The sequence below is a fragment of the Meles meles genome, chromosome 15 (genome assembly GCF_922984935.1).
Source record: "Meles meles chromosome 15, mMelMel3.1 paternal haplotype, whole genome shotgun sequence".
NCBI lineage: Eukaryota > Metazoa > Chordata > Mammalia > Carnivora > Mustelidae > Meles > Meles meles.
Window position 1 is genome coordinate 753,493 of NC_060080.1, and position 16,624 is coordinate 770,116.

Here is a 16,624-nt window from a genome sequence, read left to right on the forward strand (position 1 = left end):
GAAGCGCACGTAGGATTCAGTGCTGGTTCTGCGGCGAGCCGTGGGAGCGGCCAATGCACGCCGAGCCTCCGGAACGGCTGTCACGTGCCTGTCCCCGGAAACCAGGCTCAGCCTCTTGGCGTCGAGCTCCAGAGCTCAGAGCAGTGTCTGGGAGCATCTGGGCTTGATCTCAGGTAATCTGTGCGTCTGTTAGCAACGTGTGTCCTCGGGTTCAGAAAATCAAGACCTGAGAGGCAATTTTTGGGGTCTGGGAACACTCAGGATATTTTCACATAAATCAATTTATCATGCCATTTGACTTAGGGATGCTTCCATAGGCAAGCTCTATGTTCGGATCGCAGCGGGAATCTGTATTTTAAAAACATGTCTTAACAGAGGTGTGTGGTAATACTGTGCTCAACAATGATTTAGGCGATAGTCCTCAATTTTTTTCAGGGCTGGAGTATACCCTCTGAATATTTTGGGTTTCTTTGAGAAGAGAAACGACCCCTAGTTTCAAAGGGCCAGGTAATCAGTAACTCGTGGCTGACCACTTATGTCTTTAAGATGTACACTTCCCTATCTGCAAGGAGAACCATGCTTTATAGCAACAGGTCCGCAAGAAAATGGACCGACTTGCTGTTGACGTATTTTTCTTAGAGAAATAATCGGTATCAAAATGCACATGATAGAGAAGAAAATTCATCATTCAAGAGAGTTTGTGATTTGTTTCACCAAATCAGCATTCGTGAAAAATCTCGCCCTGGTCAGTGAAGTGTATGGTCAGCCCTTGTTGGCTGAGGTCATACCCCGAGAGCCCACGACAGCACACCCCAAGCCAGCGGGCAGTGAGGGGGACATACAGGGACCTCGGCTGTGTCACCGCCATCCGCCCTGCGAGGCTTCATCTTGGTGTAGTCCACAGGGAGCTCCCAGCAGTCGTCCTCTCCCAGCTGGAAGCACCGGCTGCCCATCACCGCCTGCTGTTGGGGAGACATGGGCTCCAGGGGCGTCAGGACAGGGCAGCAGCTCTCCCGCGGCCGTGGCTTGTTCATGCTGAGGTCCAGAGTCCCATTCTCGTCCACCTCCATGTCAGGGTTCTGTGGGACAGAGAGACACACTGATCATGCAGGCCCAGCCTTCAGCCAGCGCAGAATTCAAGCTCGGGTTCCTCCTGCGCTCTCGTGTGTGTGGACTCCCGAAGGGAGCAGAAGGGGTCCCTTGGGACATGTCTGCTGGCCTGCGCTTGGCCGCAACACTGGACGGCAGGGGAATGCCCCATTCACCGGCTGGTGCCTGTCTGTCTACCCGCCTGTCTCTTCTCTACCTCGCACATCTGCAGTGTACATACCCTCCTTCTTTACCTTCCTTTCCCTGCGGTACGTCCCTGCTTTTAGAAATAAGCCAGAAGACAAGCCAACGAGGACCGAATCTCCATTCTAGTCCAGCTCAAGTAACAGTTAAGAGATCAGAGCCAGATACACGTTTATGCGTAACAATCCCTTTTCAGTTTCACTGATGCCAACACTGCGAGATGAGGGAGAGGCATGGAGGGGGGAGGGAGAAGCAGCCAGAATTCATTTTCCGACACGAACTCCTGTGCTGACGGGCTTCAGGGAGGGGGATTCACGATCAGTTCAAGGACTCCTGCTGCAGTGATTACGGTCTGACCCGCTCTGTTCCAGCAAGCCTGCGGTTTAGCCAACTGACTTAAAAAAATAGACGTACTGGGTGAGTTTCTTTACTTTCTTTCTTTTTTTTTTAAATGATGCTTTCCAACAGAGAAAGCAGTGTGCAGCGCTCGCCTCTCTGGAGGAGGGAGGCGAGGAAGGACACTGGGAGGACAGAGCGGGAGATGCTGCCGACAACGTCCACTTGTGTCCCCGAGGCTTACACGCGCTGGAGCAGACGTTTGATTTCAGCGCCGGCGTGGAAGCCGCCCCCTCCCGCGTCGGGCGGCTCCCCTCTGGATGTCGGAGTGGAGGGCAGCGGCTGGGGAGGGGGGCCCCGCGCAGGCTGCTGCCTTGAGACCTCCCAACGTCACTGTGCCGGAGCGCCTCGTGCCGGGAGCAGCCCTGCTTACAAATCTGGACTAAATTCTCTCAGTCTTAGCTTTAGTAGAGGAAAAAAGAAGAGGGGAAGGGGCTGCTTGCTTTCCCCATTGCCACGGAAGCCTGTGCACGCCGGCCTTGGACTCAGCTCGGGCCGCGCCCCAGCCCCGGGCTGGCAGGTGGGGGGCGCCCGCCCAGGGCAGCGGGGCGGGGTCTCGGGGTCTCGGGCTCCGGGACGCCCCCCCGTCCCCCTCCCCCCCTGCCCCGGGCGTACCCGCGCGGCGCACAGGTCCTGCGGCTTGGTGGACAGGTTCTGCGGCATCTCGCGGCAGCGCGTGGACAGGTTGAGGATGGCCGTGGCCGCCATGTGGGCCGCCTCCACGTCATGCGCGAAGTCGAAGCTGCTCTTGCTGCACGTGCTGCTGGCGCTGCTGCCGCCCCCGCAGCTCACGTTGCTGCTGCTGCTGGGCGCGTAGCTGCCGGTGCTGCTGCTGCTGGGGCTGGCGTTCTTGCAGTAGCGCTTCGCTGGGGAGACACGGCACCGCGATGACTTGGGCCCCCGCCGCCGCCGGCAGCACAGCGGGGCACGCGCCCCGGCACCCGCACCGCCGCCCTCCCGCCGGCCCTAGGGACGCCCGTGCGGTGGCAGGGAAGAGCCCGTCCGGCCTTTCCCAGGCGGAGCTGGGTGCGCGGCGGGGCCGCCGCCCGTCCGCTCACGGCCGCACCTGACGGGGACTCGGCCACCTGCTGCACGGAAGTGGCTGCTGGCTCAGGGCCGAAGGACGGGTGTCCCGGTCCTCACTGCCCGTCCGCTCGGCGGGTGGCGCGGGCCCACAGACCTCCTCCCTCCAGAGACCGGCCGTCCCTTCAGCCCAGAGGGGCCTCCACAGCCCGCTGGGCACGCAGGAGGGAAGCACCCCTGTCCCCAAGAAGAGCCCCACCCTGGGGGTCTCATCGAGAGCCACGTGGAGGAATGGCACCGTGCACAACCGTGGGCACGGCTGGGTCCGAAGTACGCAGGGCAGCACGCGCCACATGCTGTCCCCCCCCCCCCCCCGCTGTCCCTTGCAGGGAGCCTGGCCCACAGGACACAGGGGGCATAGCACTTGTCACCCAGAGCATACGGGTACCTGGAGCAAATGTTGCTTTCGTGGTGGTTTGGATGTCTCCTCTGGCCCACAGGTGGGGAAACCCAGGTGGCTGATTTGTTAGGGGCCCATGGCCATTGCCAAGGGCAGCACAGTCACAGGGTGTCCCCTGCAGGGCGGACGGGTCTCCCCTGGAGTCCTGCCCAGGGAGGGAGCAGCCAGGGTGAGCCCCGGGGTGCAGGAGGCCCACAGATATCTCCCTCACAGTGTCTTCGACTCCACCAGCGAGTCCCTCTTGCTCGACCCCGCATGCCTCTTCGAGCGTCCTTTCCAAAGCGAGCTTGGCCAGCTCTCCCTGAGCGTCCGACACTGTCCCTAGCGGTCTGTGACCTGAGCACCCCGTCAGGAGGACATGCACAGTGCTTTCCTCCCAAAGAAGGGGCCAACAACACCGAACCAAACAGCACACCCCACACAGCCACCGCAGTCGGTCACCATGAGCCACACCAAGAAACTGCCCAAAGCACCGTATTCAGAGCGAGGGAACGTTGTGATGAGCTTTCATCACGGATAACTTTCCACTTTGGACCCAAGACACCCTTCCTTTTGCCACCACTGGGCTGCCCAGTGATGCTGGCACCGGGCCTCACCCCAGCCCCCACCGAAAGTCACTGAGCCGTTGCCGGGCAGGGGGCCGTTTGAAGCAGGTCCCCTCACGTGGACCAGAGGGTTGGCTGCACCCACTCAGGCCCCCCATCTGGAGGAGTCCGTGCCGGCCGGGTCCCTCTCCGCGAGGACAAATCAGCACACCTGTTGGTCTGTCTGGGACATGACCTTCCCTTCCTTGTCCTTCCGAGGACACTTGTGCAGCCGAGGGCACAGTGTGGGGTCCGAGCACAGAGCCGTCCCTCGGGGCTGAGGCAGCAATGCCGGGGGACCAGACAGAGACCCTCCCTCGAGAGGCAGGCCCCCGGGACCTGCACAGCGGGCACAGGGAACCATGCTGAGTCTGCAGCTCATGGTAGTCTCCCTGGGACTCAAGTCTGTGGCTTTGGGCCACAGAAATCGTGGGAGAAACGCGAAAGTACTTTTGAGGATTCTTTTCCCTAATGAGGGCTGGCCACTGGCTCAGGGAAGTAATGGAATGCATATGAATAAGGAAAATGGCCATTTCATTTTGAAGTGAGCATAGTTCAGTTTCTAGGAGAACGTCCGCAGTACACGTGTGTACAGCAAACGGCCCCAGACTTCTGGTAAAGGGTGTCTCCTTCGCCAGATGTTGGAGTCTGGTAGGACCGGGCAGGACACTAGCAGGTGAGTGACCGGGGGGCGACTGTAGACGAGCCTGATCCGGGAGACACAGGCGGGACGGGCGGCCGCACACCTGGGCCCTGCCACCGAGCGCAGGCACGTCTTTGTTTCGCTCAAAATGGAACTAAGAGTGTAGGTCCTCAAAATTACTGCCTACTTGGAAAAGGCTCACAAAGCCAGCATCAGGGACCAGTGACCACAGCAGAACACACTCCCCTTTCCGATCGGTCAGCAGGCAGCACTCGTCCCTGTCCTCCTGGGTGCTGGCCCGTCCCTGGGTGGGACGGAGGTCACGCCTCCCCGCGTGCGGCTTCTGTGGCCGCCCGCCAGGCCCTGCACCACATTGAGAAGCCCCCCCGTTCAGGACTCTCTCTCTCTCTCGCAGGACGAAGAAAGCTCTAGGGGATTTCTACTGGCTAAATATGGCAAATTTAAAAAATGAGAACAACCACATTCACCCAGAGCCTTCTTTCACCCTGCTCTACTTGTGAGTCTCCCTAAACGTGTGCGTCTCCCACTAGGAACGTCCACCTTCTTCTGCATTGACACAATGGAAGGGATGAAGCCCAGACCTCCATGAGAGCCAGACAGAGAGCACCATCCGGAGGTCGCCTCCTGAGGGCTCACGCCGCGGGGGACCTGGGTGCACCCGGAAGGCCATGTGCCCTCACTCCCTGACCCTCACGGTGCCCACGTGCTCTGTGCGTGGTGAGTGCTACTTGGAAAAGGAGCTTTCCTATGAGAATGCAGCTCGGGGGTCTGCGTGCTGCCTGCCGTGTGAGTTAGAGCACCAGCTCTCCGTCCGGACCCTTCGTTTCCCGCTCGCTCATCCAAACGGGCAGTGGTCGCTTAGCCGGCACTGCGGTTTGAGACCGAGGACAGGCGCTTACGGCCCGGCAGGAGGACAAGCTGTCTCCCCGTGAGGCTGACAAGGGTGAGACCCAGAGTTGCATGGGGGCCAGGAACAGGCGTCCGACTCTGCACGGGCACCACCGGGACTCAGCTCTGAGAGGCTCTGGGAGCAGCCGGGTTGTGGGGCAGCCCGCCGGCAGCCGTGCGCAGGAGGGCGGGTGTTCCAGGGAGAGCTGGCTGGGGGCAGGGGTGAGGAGGCCAGAGGCCCGGTCCTGGGGCCTCTGGACAGCCCCTCAGGGGTTCTGGGAGCCGTTGCCAGCAGGAGGCCCGGACAGGGCCTGGGGCGGACGGTGGGAGGTTGAGCACATCGGGCGGCGCTGGGTTCGAGGAGCACAGAGGCCATCCAGAGCCGATCACAAGGGTTCAGCTTGGAGAATCTAGAGGTTGGGAATGACAGGGAGGCTCACGAGGGGAGCCTGTGGGGGTTCTGGGTTTCGGCAGAGCTTGGATGGTGAGAAATTGCCCAGAGACCCGAGCAGAGAGATCTTGACCGGGTTTGGCAGCTGTTTCTGTCAGGACTGGACAATAGTCAGGGCTTTTCTGGCTCAACTGATCAGCTCTGCCCTCGAGCGGCGGACCTGGTCACCGACAAGACGCAGCGAGGTGGCCGGGGCCCGTATGGCTTCACCTGTGAACACTGAAATCTGAACTTGACCTGATTTTTACATGGCACAAACTCTTCTTTCTACCCGACGGTTTAAACGCATCAGCACCGTTCTTAGCTCGCTGTAACGAAAAGGCTGGGGAGCCCCCGACCTGGTGCTCACGGGTGACGGCAGGGCCGACAGACACGTCTGGGAACCCCTGTCCCTTCCCTCCTCCCCTCCTCCACTGCCCCTGCACACAGACTCCCACGCCCGGCGGGAGAGCGCCCCAAGCTCCTCAGCACGGCGGGGACGCAGGGCCCCTTCCTCACCTGCCCCGCAGCTGCCTGTCCCTGCTCCGAGGCACCTCGACAGGCCACACGTCCCTCCCACCGAGCCCTGGGTCTTCCACTTGCGCATAATTTCCACTCAAGCTCAAGCTCAAGGACGCAATCTGCCGTGTTGATGAACCTCTTGCTAATCCCTTCCGAGTGGACGTCTGGCTTCACTGGCTACGCAAGTGAGCATCCCACTGCCTTCCCTTCGTTTCCGCTCCTCCTTGACACTTGTTATCCAGAGGGAACGAAGAGCCAGACAGATGACTCAGAGGTGACTGATGCATGGGTGGGTGGATGGATGGACAGACAGACAGAAAGACAGATAGCAACTAGCCAGTGTCTGGAAGAATGCAGGCACTTAACTCGACATGTGTTGAGTGTTTTGGGACCCAGGCCGTGGGACCTACAGTGTGACAGCCAAAGACTGGGGATAAAGGTCCTACTTGTCTTCCCTGTTGGACATTTCCGTGGCCCTGCCCCTTGCTCCCAAGGGTTATGCTTCCCCAGCAACAGGCTCATTTCACAGTTTCTCTTCAGGAGCAATGACTCAGTTCTCTGCACCCGCAGCAAGTCTGGGAGAAGTCACTGCCGCAGGGTGGCCACAGGCTGCCTTCACTCTGTGGTGTCTGATGCCTGGTGCCTGGCTTCAGGGACAGCTCGCTGCTCACCTCCCATCGAGAAACCTGAACAGCCACTCTCATCCTTACTGGGCTTTTCCTTTGATGTTTTAAAAGTCCGTTAGATGGGGCGCCTGGGAGGCTCAGTGGGTTAAAGCCTCTGCCTTCGGCTCAGGTCATGGTCCCAGGGTCCTGGGATCGAGCCCCGCATCGGGCTCTCTGCTCAGCAGGGAGTCTGCTTCCTCCTCTCTCTCTGCCTGCCTCTCTGCCTACTTGTGGTCTCTGTCTGCAAATAAGTAAATAAAATAAAAAAAAAAAAAAGTCCGTTAGATGAATCTAGTGTGAGAGCAATGGAGTTATGGCTGCTCTTTTCAGTAAATTACGGTAAAAGGCTGCCTTTCCTGTCTTGTTTGTTTGCTTGTTTCTTAAAGACCCAATATTGAAGTTTTTGTTCCCTATTCTTGTTTCCTTGTGGGCCAGGTGAGGAGTTTGGCTCAGCCAAGGTTTCTGACAACAGGTCCTTTCTGGGTGGGGGAGAGTGAATGGCGGCTGGTACACATTTGTCCCCGTCCTCACGATAGCGCTGCACGGCCCACGGGGTGGGAACTACGACGGCCCGTTCCTGAGGAAACCAGCGCCCAGAAGGGTTCATCTGTCAGACGTCACTCAGCTCTGAGAACAGACCAAGTAGGTTTGACTTCGAATCCACTAACGGGTGTTAAAGCCTGAAAATGCGCTCTACTGGTCATGACCTCCCCCAAAGTCCACTGTAACGACGAGGTCAAGGAAACCAGGCCGCACAGGCCAACGGCAGCGAACTCCCAGGGGTGGGAGACAAGCGGCCCGAGGCGCTCCTCCCCAGGCCGCCGTGAGGCACGTGAGACGTTGTGTGAATTCTGTTTTCTCGGTCCCTCACGTGCAGCCCATCGATCACATGGATAAAATGATGACAAAACAGAAGTTGGCGAATTATGATAAAGCGAAAATAATTACTTTCTGTTATACCCTAAGCCACTGTCTTTTCCCACTTACATGTTTGTTCCTCCGTACTCAGAACTGACGCGTGCGAGCAGAGTCAATACGCGACACACCAGAGAACGACCGAGTTTCGCTCGCTGTGCGCACGGACTGGTTTTAAGGCAAGTGATGACTACGTCAGAAACACGTGCGGCGACGCACACTGAAGGGTGAAGCGGTTCTGGAACTCCCCAGGCATTCACTTTAAATGAGTTTTTTGGTGTGCTATGATTTTAATTAGATATCTTCTTCTGAGAAGAGCTAAAATTTCTTTAAGGGGCCATCTCCTCTCCTCTGCTACAGAACACCAAGGTAAGACTTATAAATCATCAAAACGTCTACATCCCACATCCCAGCCAACTCAGGGCACCCATCCTAGAATTCAAAGCAGAAATGCAGTAGGGTCAGTACGTGACATCAGGGAGACGCACTCATCCCGTCTCGTGCAGCGACTTACCATGTGAGCGCAGGGAAGCGACCAGAGCTAGCTCGGAGAGCTGGTAGCTTAGCTGGCTCCGAGCCCGCCGGGGCAAGTAAGCCCCCATCTCGAGAAGCAGGTGGTGTTTTATTTGTTCTACCTGCTCTTTGCTTTTGGTGGAGGCGTGGTAGCTAGGTTACCGTGGGAGGCCCTGCTGGCCCCACCCCCCATGGGGAAACAGGCCAGGGCCGGGCCCTGCTGGAAGGAGGCCTGCCGACACCAGCAGAAGCTGTCTGCTCTTGGGTGCACCTTGGAGTCAGCGGTAATGCAGAGAAGGTCACGGTACAGGCAGCCCCCGGGGGTGCTGATCGTTTGGCCCAGGTGCAGCCTGGGCATTCGACGCTCCGAGCGTCCCCAGCTGACTCTCATGGGCACCCAAGGTTGAGAACTCAGGGGGCGGTGTTTCTCCAGCAACCAGGAGCTCCGGGGGGCTACGTCTGCATCCCCAGGCGGCTCTGTGCCAGAGCCAAGCCCGAAGGAAGTTTAAGAAGACGAGGACGGCATCGGGAGGCACACGAGCCGACGGCCCCCCGACTCTGCGTTCTGAACGCGGCCTGCAGGAGCTGCTTTGGCGGCATCCAGGAAAGGCATCTTTCTCCCCCACACCCGGGGCACACGGGCGAGTGCGGCCTGTGCGCACGCCTTCTTTGGGCCCCGTCCAGCAACCCCATGCCCCACCGGCTCGGCGGAAACGGATAAGCACAACAACAACATGACCAACGGCAAGCGTGACGCTCACTTAGAGAGGTGCACCTCCTACCATCATATCCTCTGGGGGACAGTTCCCTGGTTTGCACCTTGGGGGCTATGGCCCGCTTGCCGTAAGCATGGCTGTCGTAAGTGCTGTACTCAAACGAGGTCTTGGAATACTTCTCCAGCTCTTTGGCGAGGTTGGAGCGGGGCGTGGTGGTGGGCACGCTGTTTCTGTAGCCGTAGTGAGGGATCTCCAGCTGCTTGACGAAGCACATGGGCCTGCGGGCAAACGACAAAGAGTCACGGCTCGCTCTCCCGCGGCCGCCGGCGAGACGTGGCTCCGGTCGGCGTTGGGGCCGCTCACAGCCGCCTCCCCAGTGAAGGCCACGGGCGTGGCACTTCCCGGCCCCACGAACGCCGCCCTGGGAACGGCCCGCGGGCCCGGGAGGAGCACCAGGAAGCCCGTTAGCTTCCCCTCAGGAGCCGCTCCGTCGGGAGCCCCGGCCAGCCGGGCCCGGGAGGTGTGGGGACAGGAAGGACCTCAGCGTCCGAGCGTTCCTTTCGCACCGGCTTCAGAGAGTAAGCGTCGTGCCAAAGGAGGGGAGCTAGTAAGACATTTTCCTTAAAAAAAATAAGGAGAGATAAAGAAAAACTCATAGGGATGAGATGCCATGCGCCCGGCTGGACACGACAACGGAAAACAAAGAAGCGCTGCCAGGCCTGTGGCCGTCCCCGCTCCGGAGGGCAGCGCGTCCGCCAGGACCCTCGCTCACCACACGCGTCGCACTTCTGCCTCGCTGCGTCCACCTCCACGGCAGGGATTTCTACGCTGTTTGGGGAAGTGACTTAAGACTTACAGACAAGCGGGGTGTGCGGGGGGTCCCTTTGCTTCCCTCAAGCTACGGCTTTCCCGAATCACCAACACACTTGTTCCGCGTTCATTGATTCAGCCTTTCCTGTCAAGGTGACGGGTGCTACGCTGAGTCGCCCAAGGCCTGTTATCTGAGGCACTTGCCCGAGGAGCCATGGCGGCCCGGGGAGGCGGAGGCCCTCGCCGGCCTTCAGAGAGCATGTGGCACGGGACATGATTTAAGAGTCCGGGGGACGCAAGCCGGGCGCGTGGTGTCCAGGCGAACATCGGGGAATGAAACCACAGAGGTGAGCCGCAGGAGCCCCAACAGCATCTCTGGGGACTCACAGGAGTCTGGTGACCCGGGACCGGGTGGGGGGTCTGCTCTGCCCGGTGGGCAAGGACCAAGGGTTCGGGCTGGAGAGGGCGCGATCCCCACGCCTTCAGAAGGTTAGGGGCAGCTCAGAAGGAGCGGGGCCTGGGGCAGAGGCCTCGGGGACCAGCTGGTCCTTGGGACGGGCAGAAGTTGTCCTGGAGGGCCGCCCGCTGCCGCCGGGAGCAGAAAACTGAACAGGATCGGAAGCACCGACGTCTTCCTGTTGCACAATCTGCTTGGAGACTTTGCAACTCCTAGTTAAATGAGTGTGGATTTATGTATTTGTTTATTTTTAAAGCTTTAAAATTTTTAAATTTGACTTGAGAGAGAGCGAGAAGCAGGCCCCCCGCTGAGCAGGAATTCCCCCCCACCGCAATGCGGGGCTGATCCCGGGACCCCGGGTTCATGACCTGAGCTGACGGAAGACGCTTTACTGACTGAGCCCCCCGGGCACCCCACGAGTGCGGATTTAAATTATCTTCTCTTTCTCCCTTCGTGCCTCCTCTCCTGCCCGCTGAGCGCACCCGTGTAGAGACGCTGTGGGGACGGTCCACACAGAGACCGGGTCCTCCAGGCCCTGCTCACGCCGCGGACACGGGTGCTTGAGCGGTGCCCCGGGAGCTGGGGGCACAGGGACACCCCGGAGACGAAACCACAGGCTGTGGCCAGCTTGGGTGCCTCCCTTCGCGCCCTGTCCCACTGCCTCGCCAGGCCCAGCTCGAGGCACGGAAGGAACATTGTTCCTATGTGCACGCTGGCCCGCACGCATGTGTCCCACTATCCTTGCTGTGGTTCTCCATGGCTCCGGCTTCTGGAAAGGGATCCGTGGCCACACAGCCACAGAAACAAGGTCAGGGCTGCTGCTTCTGGCTGCGCATCGGTGTGAGGCTCGTGTCTGGGGTGGTGTTCACAGTCTGTGGCCCCCAGGGCAGCGTCTCCCACCTGACACCCGCTCACCCAACAGGAGGGTCCCCAGGAGGGACGGGCTCAGGGCTCGTCCCAGCTCTGGGGTCTGACTAGAGGCGGCAGAGGTGGACAGCAGCCCCGAGCCTTGGTTGCTCTCTACCTGTCCTCGGTTCTCTTGACCGACAGCCGTTCCTCCTCAGACGGACGGAGCCCTGGCGGAGGGCTCCCACCTGCCGGTAACAAACGTGCTCTTCTGGGAGGTGAGTGCCGTAGGCTCACAGGGGCGCGTGAGACGGCTAGCACCCCCTCATGGAAAACTCTAGAAGAACACACACCAACGTTTATTGAGGGTTTATCTCTAAACAGTACAGTTATAAGTGGTTTTATTTTCTTGTTTTTGTCTATTTAAGTATTTCTCATTTTCCATAAATATTTTAACTTTTCAGAGCACCTGGGTAGCTCAGTGGGTGAAGCGTCTGCCTGTAGCTCGGGTCATGATCCCGGGGCGCTGGGATCGAGCCCCATGTCAGGGTCCCAGCTCAGCGGGGAATTTGTGTCTCCCTCTGCCGCTCCCCCTGCTCATGCTCTCTCTCTCTCTCTCTCCGACAAATAAATGAGGTCTTACAAAAAAGATTTTAAGTTTTCTATCGAAGGATAAAAGGGTGTAAAGCCACTGATAAAATCCTTTCAGAAAACGAAACTAACGCACAACGAAACGAAGCAGGTGATCAAACCAGTTAAATACTGCCTTTTCCTAAGAGATTTACCCCGAAGAGCTCCCATATTGCAAACAGTGTGTGCGTGTGCGCTCCCCATTCCATCTGCGACCGGAGCCACGGCCGCCGCCTCTGAGGGATGACCTGCTCCCCACCCCGGAGGGAGACAGCCGTGCAGCCCGCGGGACACCCTGGGAAGACCTGGGACCGTGTCTGTACCACGGTGTCCACTGACGAGTCTAGACGACGGCCATGCAGCCTGGGGTTTGAAGGGGCCAGTGGAGGTGAGCGCTGACAGGCGGGATCTGGGATGGGGGCTTCTCCCTCCAACCCCTCCCAGAAGCCTCCCTTTCTGCACCGGAACCTGGGCTGGACCAGGAGATCCTGAGGTCTTCCCGCAACAGTCCGTGACTGAGCTGGTTCAGGTTAAGTCACTCGGCCGCCCTTCCCCTGGCTCCTACTCATAACCCCATGGGGTGTCTGGGGACAGAGGGGCAGGCCCCTGGGGGCTCCCCCACAGAGAAAGGCTCGTCCTGCGCCACAGTGCCTGGAGGCAGGCGGGTTCTCCGTCCTGGGCTCCAAGTTAAAGTAGGATGACTCTGGGCATCTCATGAAGGCGGAAAGTGCCCCGCTTCCATCTAGCAGGCCCAGAACAATGAAACACCTTCCTGGCCGGAAAGAACCAGAAACACCTCATCTACTCTCATTTAAAGGCTCCCTGTGGGTGGACAGAGTCCCAGAGAGCAAGGTGGACCCCACCCTCACATAGGCCCTGTGGAGCTGGGGGGGCTTGGCTCTTACAACTGAGCCACCGACCACTCACGTTCCTGCCCCCAAGAGAGACTGCCCGCCTCCCCTTGCTTCCCCCCCAGCCCTCCAGCCCCCGAGCGTCCCTACCTCCCAGTGCCCCCAAACCCTAGCCCCCCAGAACTCCCAGCCCCCCAGCCCCCCGGTGCCCCAGGTGCTGGGCGCCAGGTACGTGTGGATCCCACGGCGGGACAGGCCGGCATCTGGTACCTTAGCACTCGGTCTGAGGCCTGGTTGGACTTGGACACATCACAGCTCTGGTGTTTTTCCTGGGCCTTTGCCAGTTTCTCTGCAGCAGCGATGGGACACCCAGAGAGGCTGCGAGGACAGAACACAGAGTGAGTCTCCTCCTCCCATGGCTCTGTGGCCCACGGACCCCGTCGCCCCCGCCCTGCTTCCCTTTGGTCAGCACCAGAGCACCCCAAGCAGCGTCCCACACCTGCCCCGGGCATTCCTGAGGGGCCGGCTCGGACAGGGAGAAATGATCATAGTTGTGCTGTGCGTGACTTCCCGGGGGGTCTCCAGGGGACGGCACTGATGGCTGTCTGCGCATGAAGCACACTCAGCCCTTGCCAGCCACGGCGAGCCCAGTTCTGTGTCCCTCAGGAGGACACGAGAGAGTGGAAAATACAGACACAGACTCCACCCCAGGATGCTTCTGCAGAGGAGGACGAGCCGCGGGGGTGGGATGACCCGCCGAAAAGCGCTGGAGCCGGAGCTCACGGACTGGTGTGAAGGGGAGCTCTTGGCTGACTCTGCGTGCGCCACTGACCCAGGCGCTGGGGCTTCTCACCCCCGCTCACCCACGTCCTCCCCGGGCGGGGGAGTGGACCGGGAAGAAAGCAGCGTGCTCTCTAGGACTGCTCAGAAGTGCTGTTTTAGAACTAAGTATCTGTGGGACAGACAGCAGGCGGGCTCCCTGGCATCAGCCTCTCTTCTTCCCGAAGTCCCGGAGTCTACTCTCGGCGCATCCGCACAGAGCCGCACGTAGGTATGGATGGGCACGCACAAGAGCGTCGCGTCCCATGGACACGGAATGCCCAAGACTGATGAGCGAGCGGAGACTAAACACCGTTCCGAACAGGGCTCGGCACAGCCTTACCACTCCGCGGATCGCTCCTCTCCCCTGCATGCTAAGGCCAGACGCCTCTGATGGGCACAGGGTTGCGATTTGTTTCATTATGAATTTAACAAAAGTAACCAAATCTACCCAACGCCCGGGGAAAAAAAGATGAAACTCATAACAGTTTCCTTCATTTAGGATCTAGTTTTGCATGAGCGTTTGAGGCTGAAAGCAGAGGCTGTAAGACCCCTCCTAGCAGATCCGTCCAGCTACTGGGGAAGACGTGTTCGGTGCGATCTGAGTTTCATGAGCAGCTCAGTGGAGTCAGGGTAGGAGAATAGAACTGGAATTGTCCAGAGCAAAAGTGTGATTCCAAGCAAGCCCGTGTACCTGGCTCATGGTCATGCCAAACGTTCCCCAATGCGCACTTTGGGCCTCTGCTAGCATTTTGGTCATGTCCACACTGATGACTGGGGTCTCGGCAGAGTTTCAGGGGTGACCTAGTTAGGTCCCAGACCATGCAGTCTTCATGCCTTATAACCCCTCCCTGTACCAGGTGCACAGCACGGCTCCTCCCTGCCCCGGGATGTGAACTGAGCGTTCCCCGTGGAAGCGCCTCCTGGGGGTCGTGGGACGAGTGGGTGGGACAAGTGAGAACAATCCGCTCTGTGGAAAGGGCCTCAGAGTTCACCTTCCCCATGCACGATGCCCTCCCAGACAGCGGCCTGTCTCCCCGGGCAGGACGGGGAGGTGTGCAGGGCACACTCCCTCCGTAGGCTGGGGGGGGGGGCTGTCGGGGAAGGTCCCGCAGCGGTCTGGGCACAGGAGCACTTTGCTTACCTTCTGTGCGAGTTCCTGTTGCTGTTTACATGCCCTCGCCCCGTGCAGCCCGGAGTGGGGCACTTGAGGACATTCTCATGCATGGCAAGAACTTGACAGGGAGAGGCAGAGAAGACAGCCCAGCATTAAAACATAGAAATGGTCTGAATATAAGAATATACAATCATTTTAACAAAGGCTGGGTTAGTTTGCAGCGGACAGTCCCACACACATTTGTGATGAACATGGTCAGGAAACACGGAGGAAGAAGAAGGTTGTCTCAACCTAGTGTCACTGGCATGCAAAGCAGAGTGCACTGAGTGGGGGCTGCGGGGGTCGGGAACGTGGTGGGCGACGCACTCCCAAGGGGGCAGGGAAGCAGGGCCTCACCACATCTCCCACACGTCGGCACCGAATATCGGTTACCATGGAACAGCACGTAAATAGGTAATTTTTATAAGACACGCCTGTGTTCTAGAAACACACAGTATGATGACGGCACAGTGGTCATGGGTGAATAGAGACTCCCAAACCCGATTTTTAAATGAAACGAAGTAAATAACGACTTCTCATCTGGGAATCAAATGTTCTGTCATTCTGCCAGTGGGATAAGCTGCAATAGTGTTACGTCGTGTTCCCTGTGAAGTCAGCACAGGGACACCGGGGGGGAGGGGTGCTGCAATGGGAGGAGGCAGGCAGCCTGTTGCCAGCAGACAGTATTTGAGTTTACATGGGACAGGAACCGGCCTGGACAGTTTGCGTGTCCTCTCCTAATGCTCAGTGAGCAGCTGCTGCTCTGGGGCAGCTGGAAGGGGTGACAGGTGCTAGAGGGAAGCCACGAGGACAGGACTCCAGCCCTGGCCGCATACGACTGTCTGCATCATGGCAGCAAGGCCTGGGGGAGCTTTCCCTGACAGTGAGCTTTACGTCACAGCAGGACCATGAAGAACAAAGTTTGCCCACTGGTTATGTGTTCTGCCTGATTCTCCTCCTTCTCTAGAGCAATCTCTGTCTTCCCTGAAGTCTGCGTGCTGTCCCCATCAGGGGCTGTCCTCCGTCCTGTCCCGGTCCTCAGGGACTGGCTACATTCTGGATTCTTTAGTCTAGCAGCTCCTGTGTTGTCTGTCAATGCTCGGGGAGCACCGAGGGAACCAGGGCAAGCCAGCCTTCGGCTCGCTGCGTGTCGGGGGCTGCTGGAGGGGGTGTCAGGAGGCCTCCTTCCCGGGGGACCTGGCCCCGGTCCTGCCTGCTCGCCCCCACATCTCCCACGCAAGGTTTCATCCTATGCTCCCACCTGGCCTTCACTCTCCCCTCCGGGGCTCGGATTCACCTACGTCGTTCTTGATTCTGCACGATTTTCCCAACTTCCTGTTACGACACAACATAAACCCTTCCCGTGACACAGGAACCCTCTCAAATCAGCATGCCTTTCCTTTCCGCTTAGGCTACACTTTCCGAAATAAAGTCTTCCCTGGAGAGAGCAGAGCCTTCTGCGCCTGGCCGTGGCACGGACCCCAAGCAGGCGGCCGCTGTCCGTCCCACTGAGCGGAGACGCGGACTCCTTCCTGGGCCGGCATCAGCAGGTCTGTGACCAAGCCCAGCTCTGCCGTCCTGCGGCTGTGCTCTGCCCCGTCTCTCAGCCCCCTGAGGTCCTCAGACCTCCACCGCAGCGGTGGTTCCTCTGCCCGCCCCCGCCCCCAGAGCTGTCAGTGACCCCTGATGCCATCCCCCCGGACTTCTTCCTCATGCCCCCCCGCGTGGGCCGGACCTTTCTAGAACAGCCTCTGCTCCCTCTTCTCGGCTTTGTGTTCTCTTATGCTCCTGTCCCAAACGTTTGCCCGTTGTGGGCTTTTGCTCACGCGAGCTTTGTGCCTCCTTTCCAAGAAGGCCACCCTTCGTTCCTGCAACCCGGCTGAGAAAGCAGGTGCCGGGAGCCGCTGGGCAGCGACCTCTGTGGACCCCGGCCCCCCCCGCCCGCGGGGGCACCACACGCACGGCCCACCAGCCCAGAACAGTCCA

General features: G+C 59.3%; 1 protein-coding gene across 12 annotated transcripts in view; it reads right to left on the reverse strand.

Moving 5' to 3' along the window:
• Positions 1-16,624, reverse strand: part of MYT1L (myelin transcription factor 1 like) — a 394,040-nt gene that overhangs the window by 58,697 nt on the left and 318,719 nt on the right. For all 12 annotated transcript variants that reach the window (XM_045979466.1, XM_045979474.1, XM_045979472.1 and 9 more), the window contains exons 12-16: positions 14,627-14,717; positions 12,934-13,041; positions 9,136-9,347; positions 2,305-2,555; positions 843-1,079 (exon numbers count right to left, since the gene is read on the reverse strand). In XM_045979466.1, the coding sequence (XP_045835422.1) occupies positions 843-1,079; positions 2,305-2,555; positions 9,136-9,347; positions 12,934-13,041; positions 14,627-14,717 (899 nt within the window). The remainder of the gene's footprint in view (positions 1-842; positions 1,080-2,304; positions 2,556-9,135; positions 9,348-12,933; positions 13,042-14,626; positions 14,718-16,624) is intronic.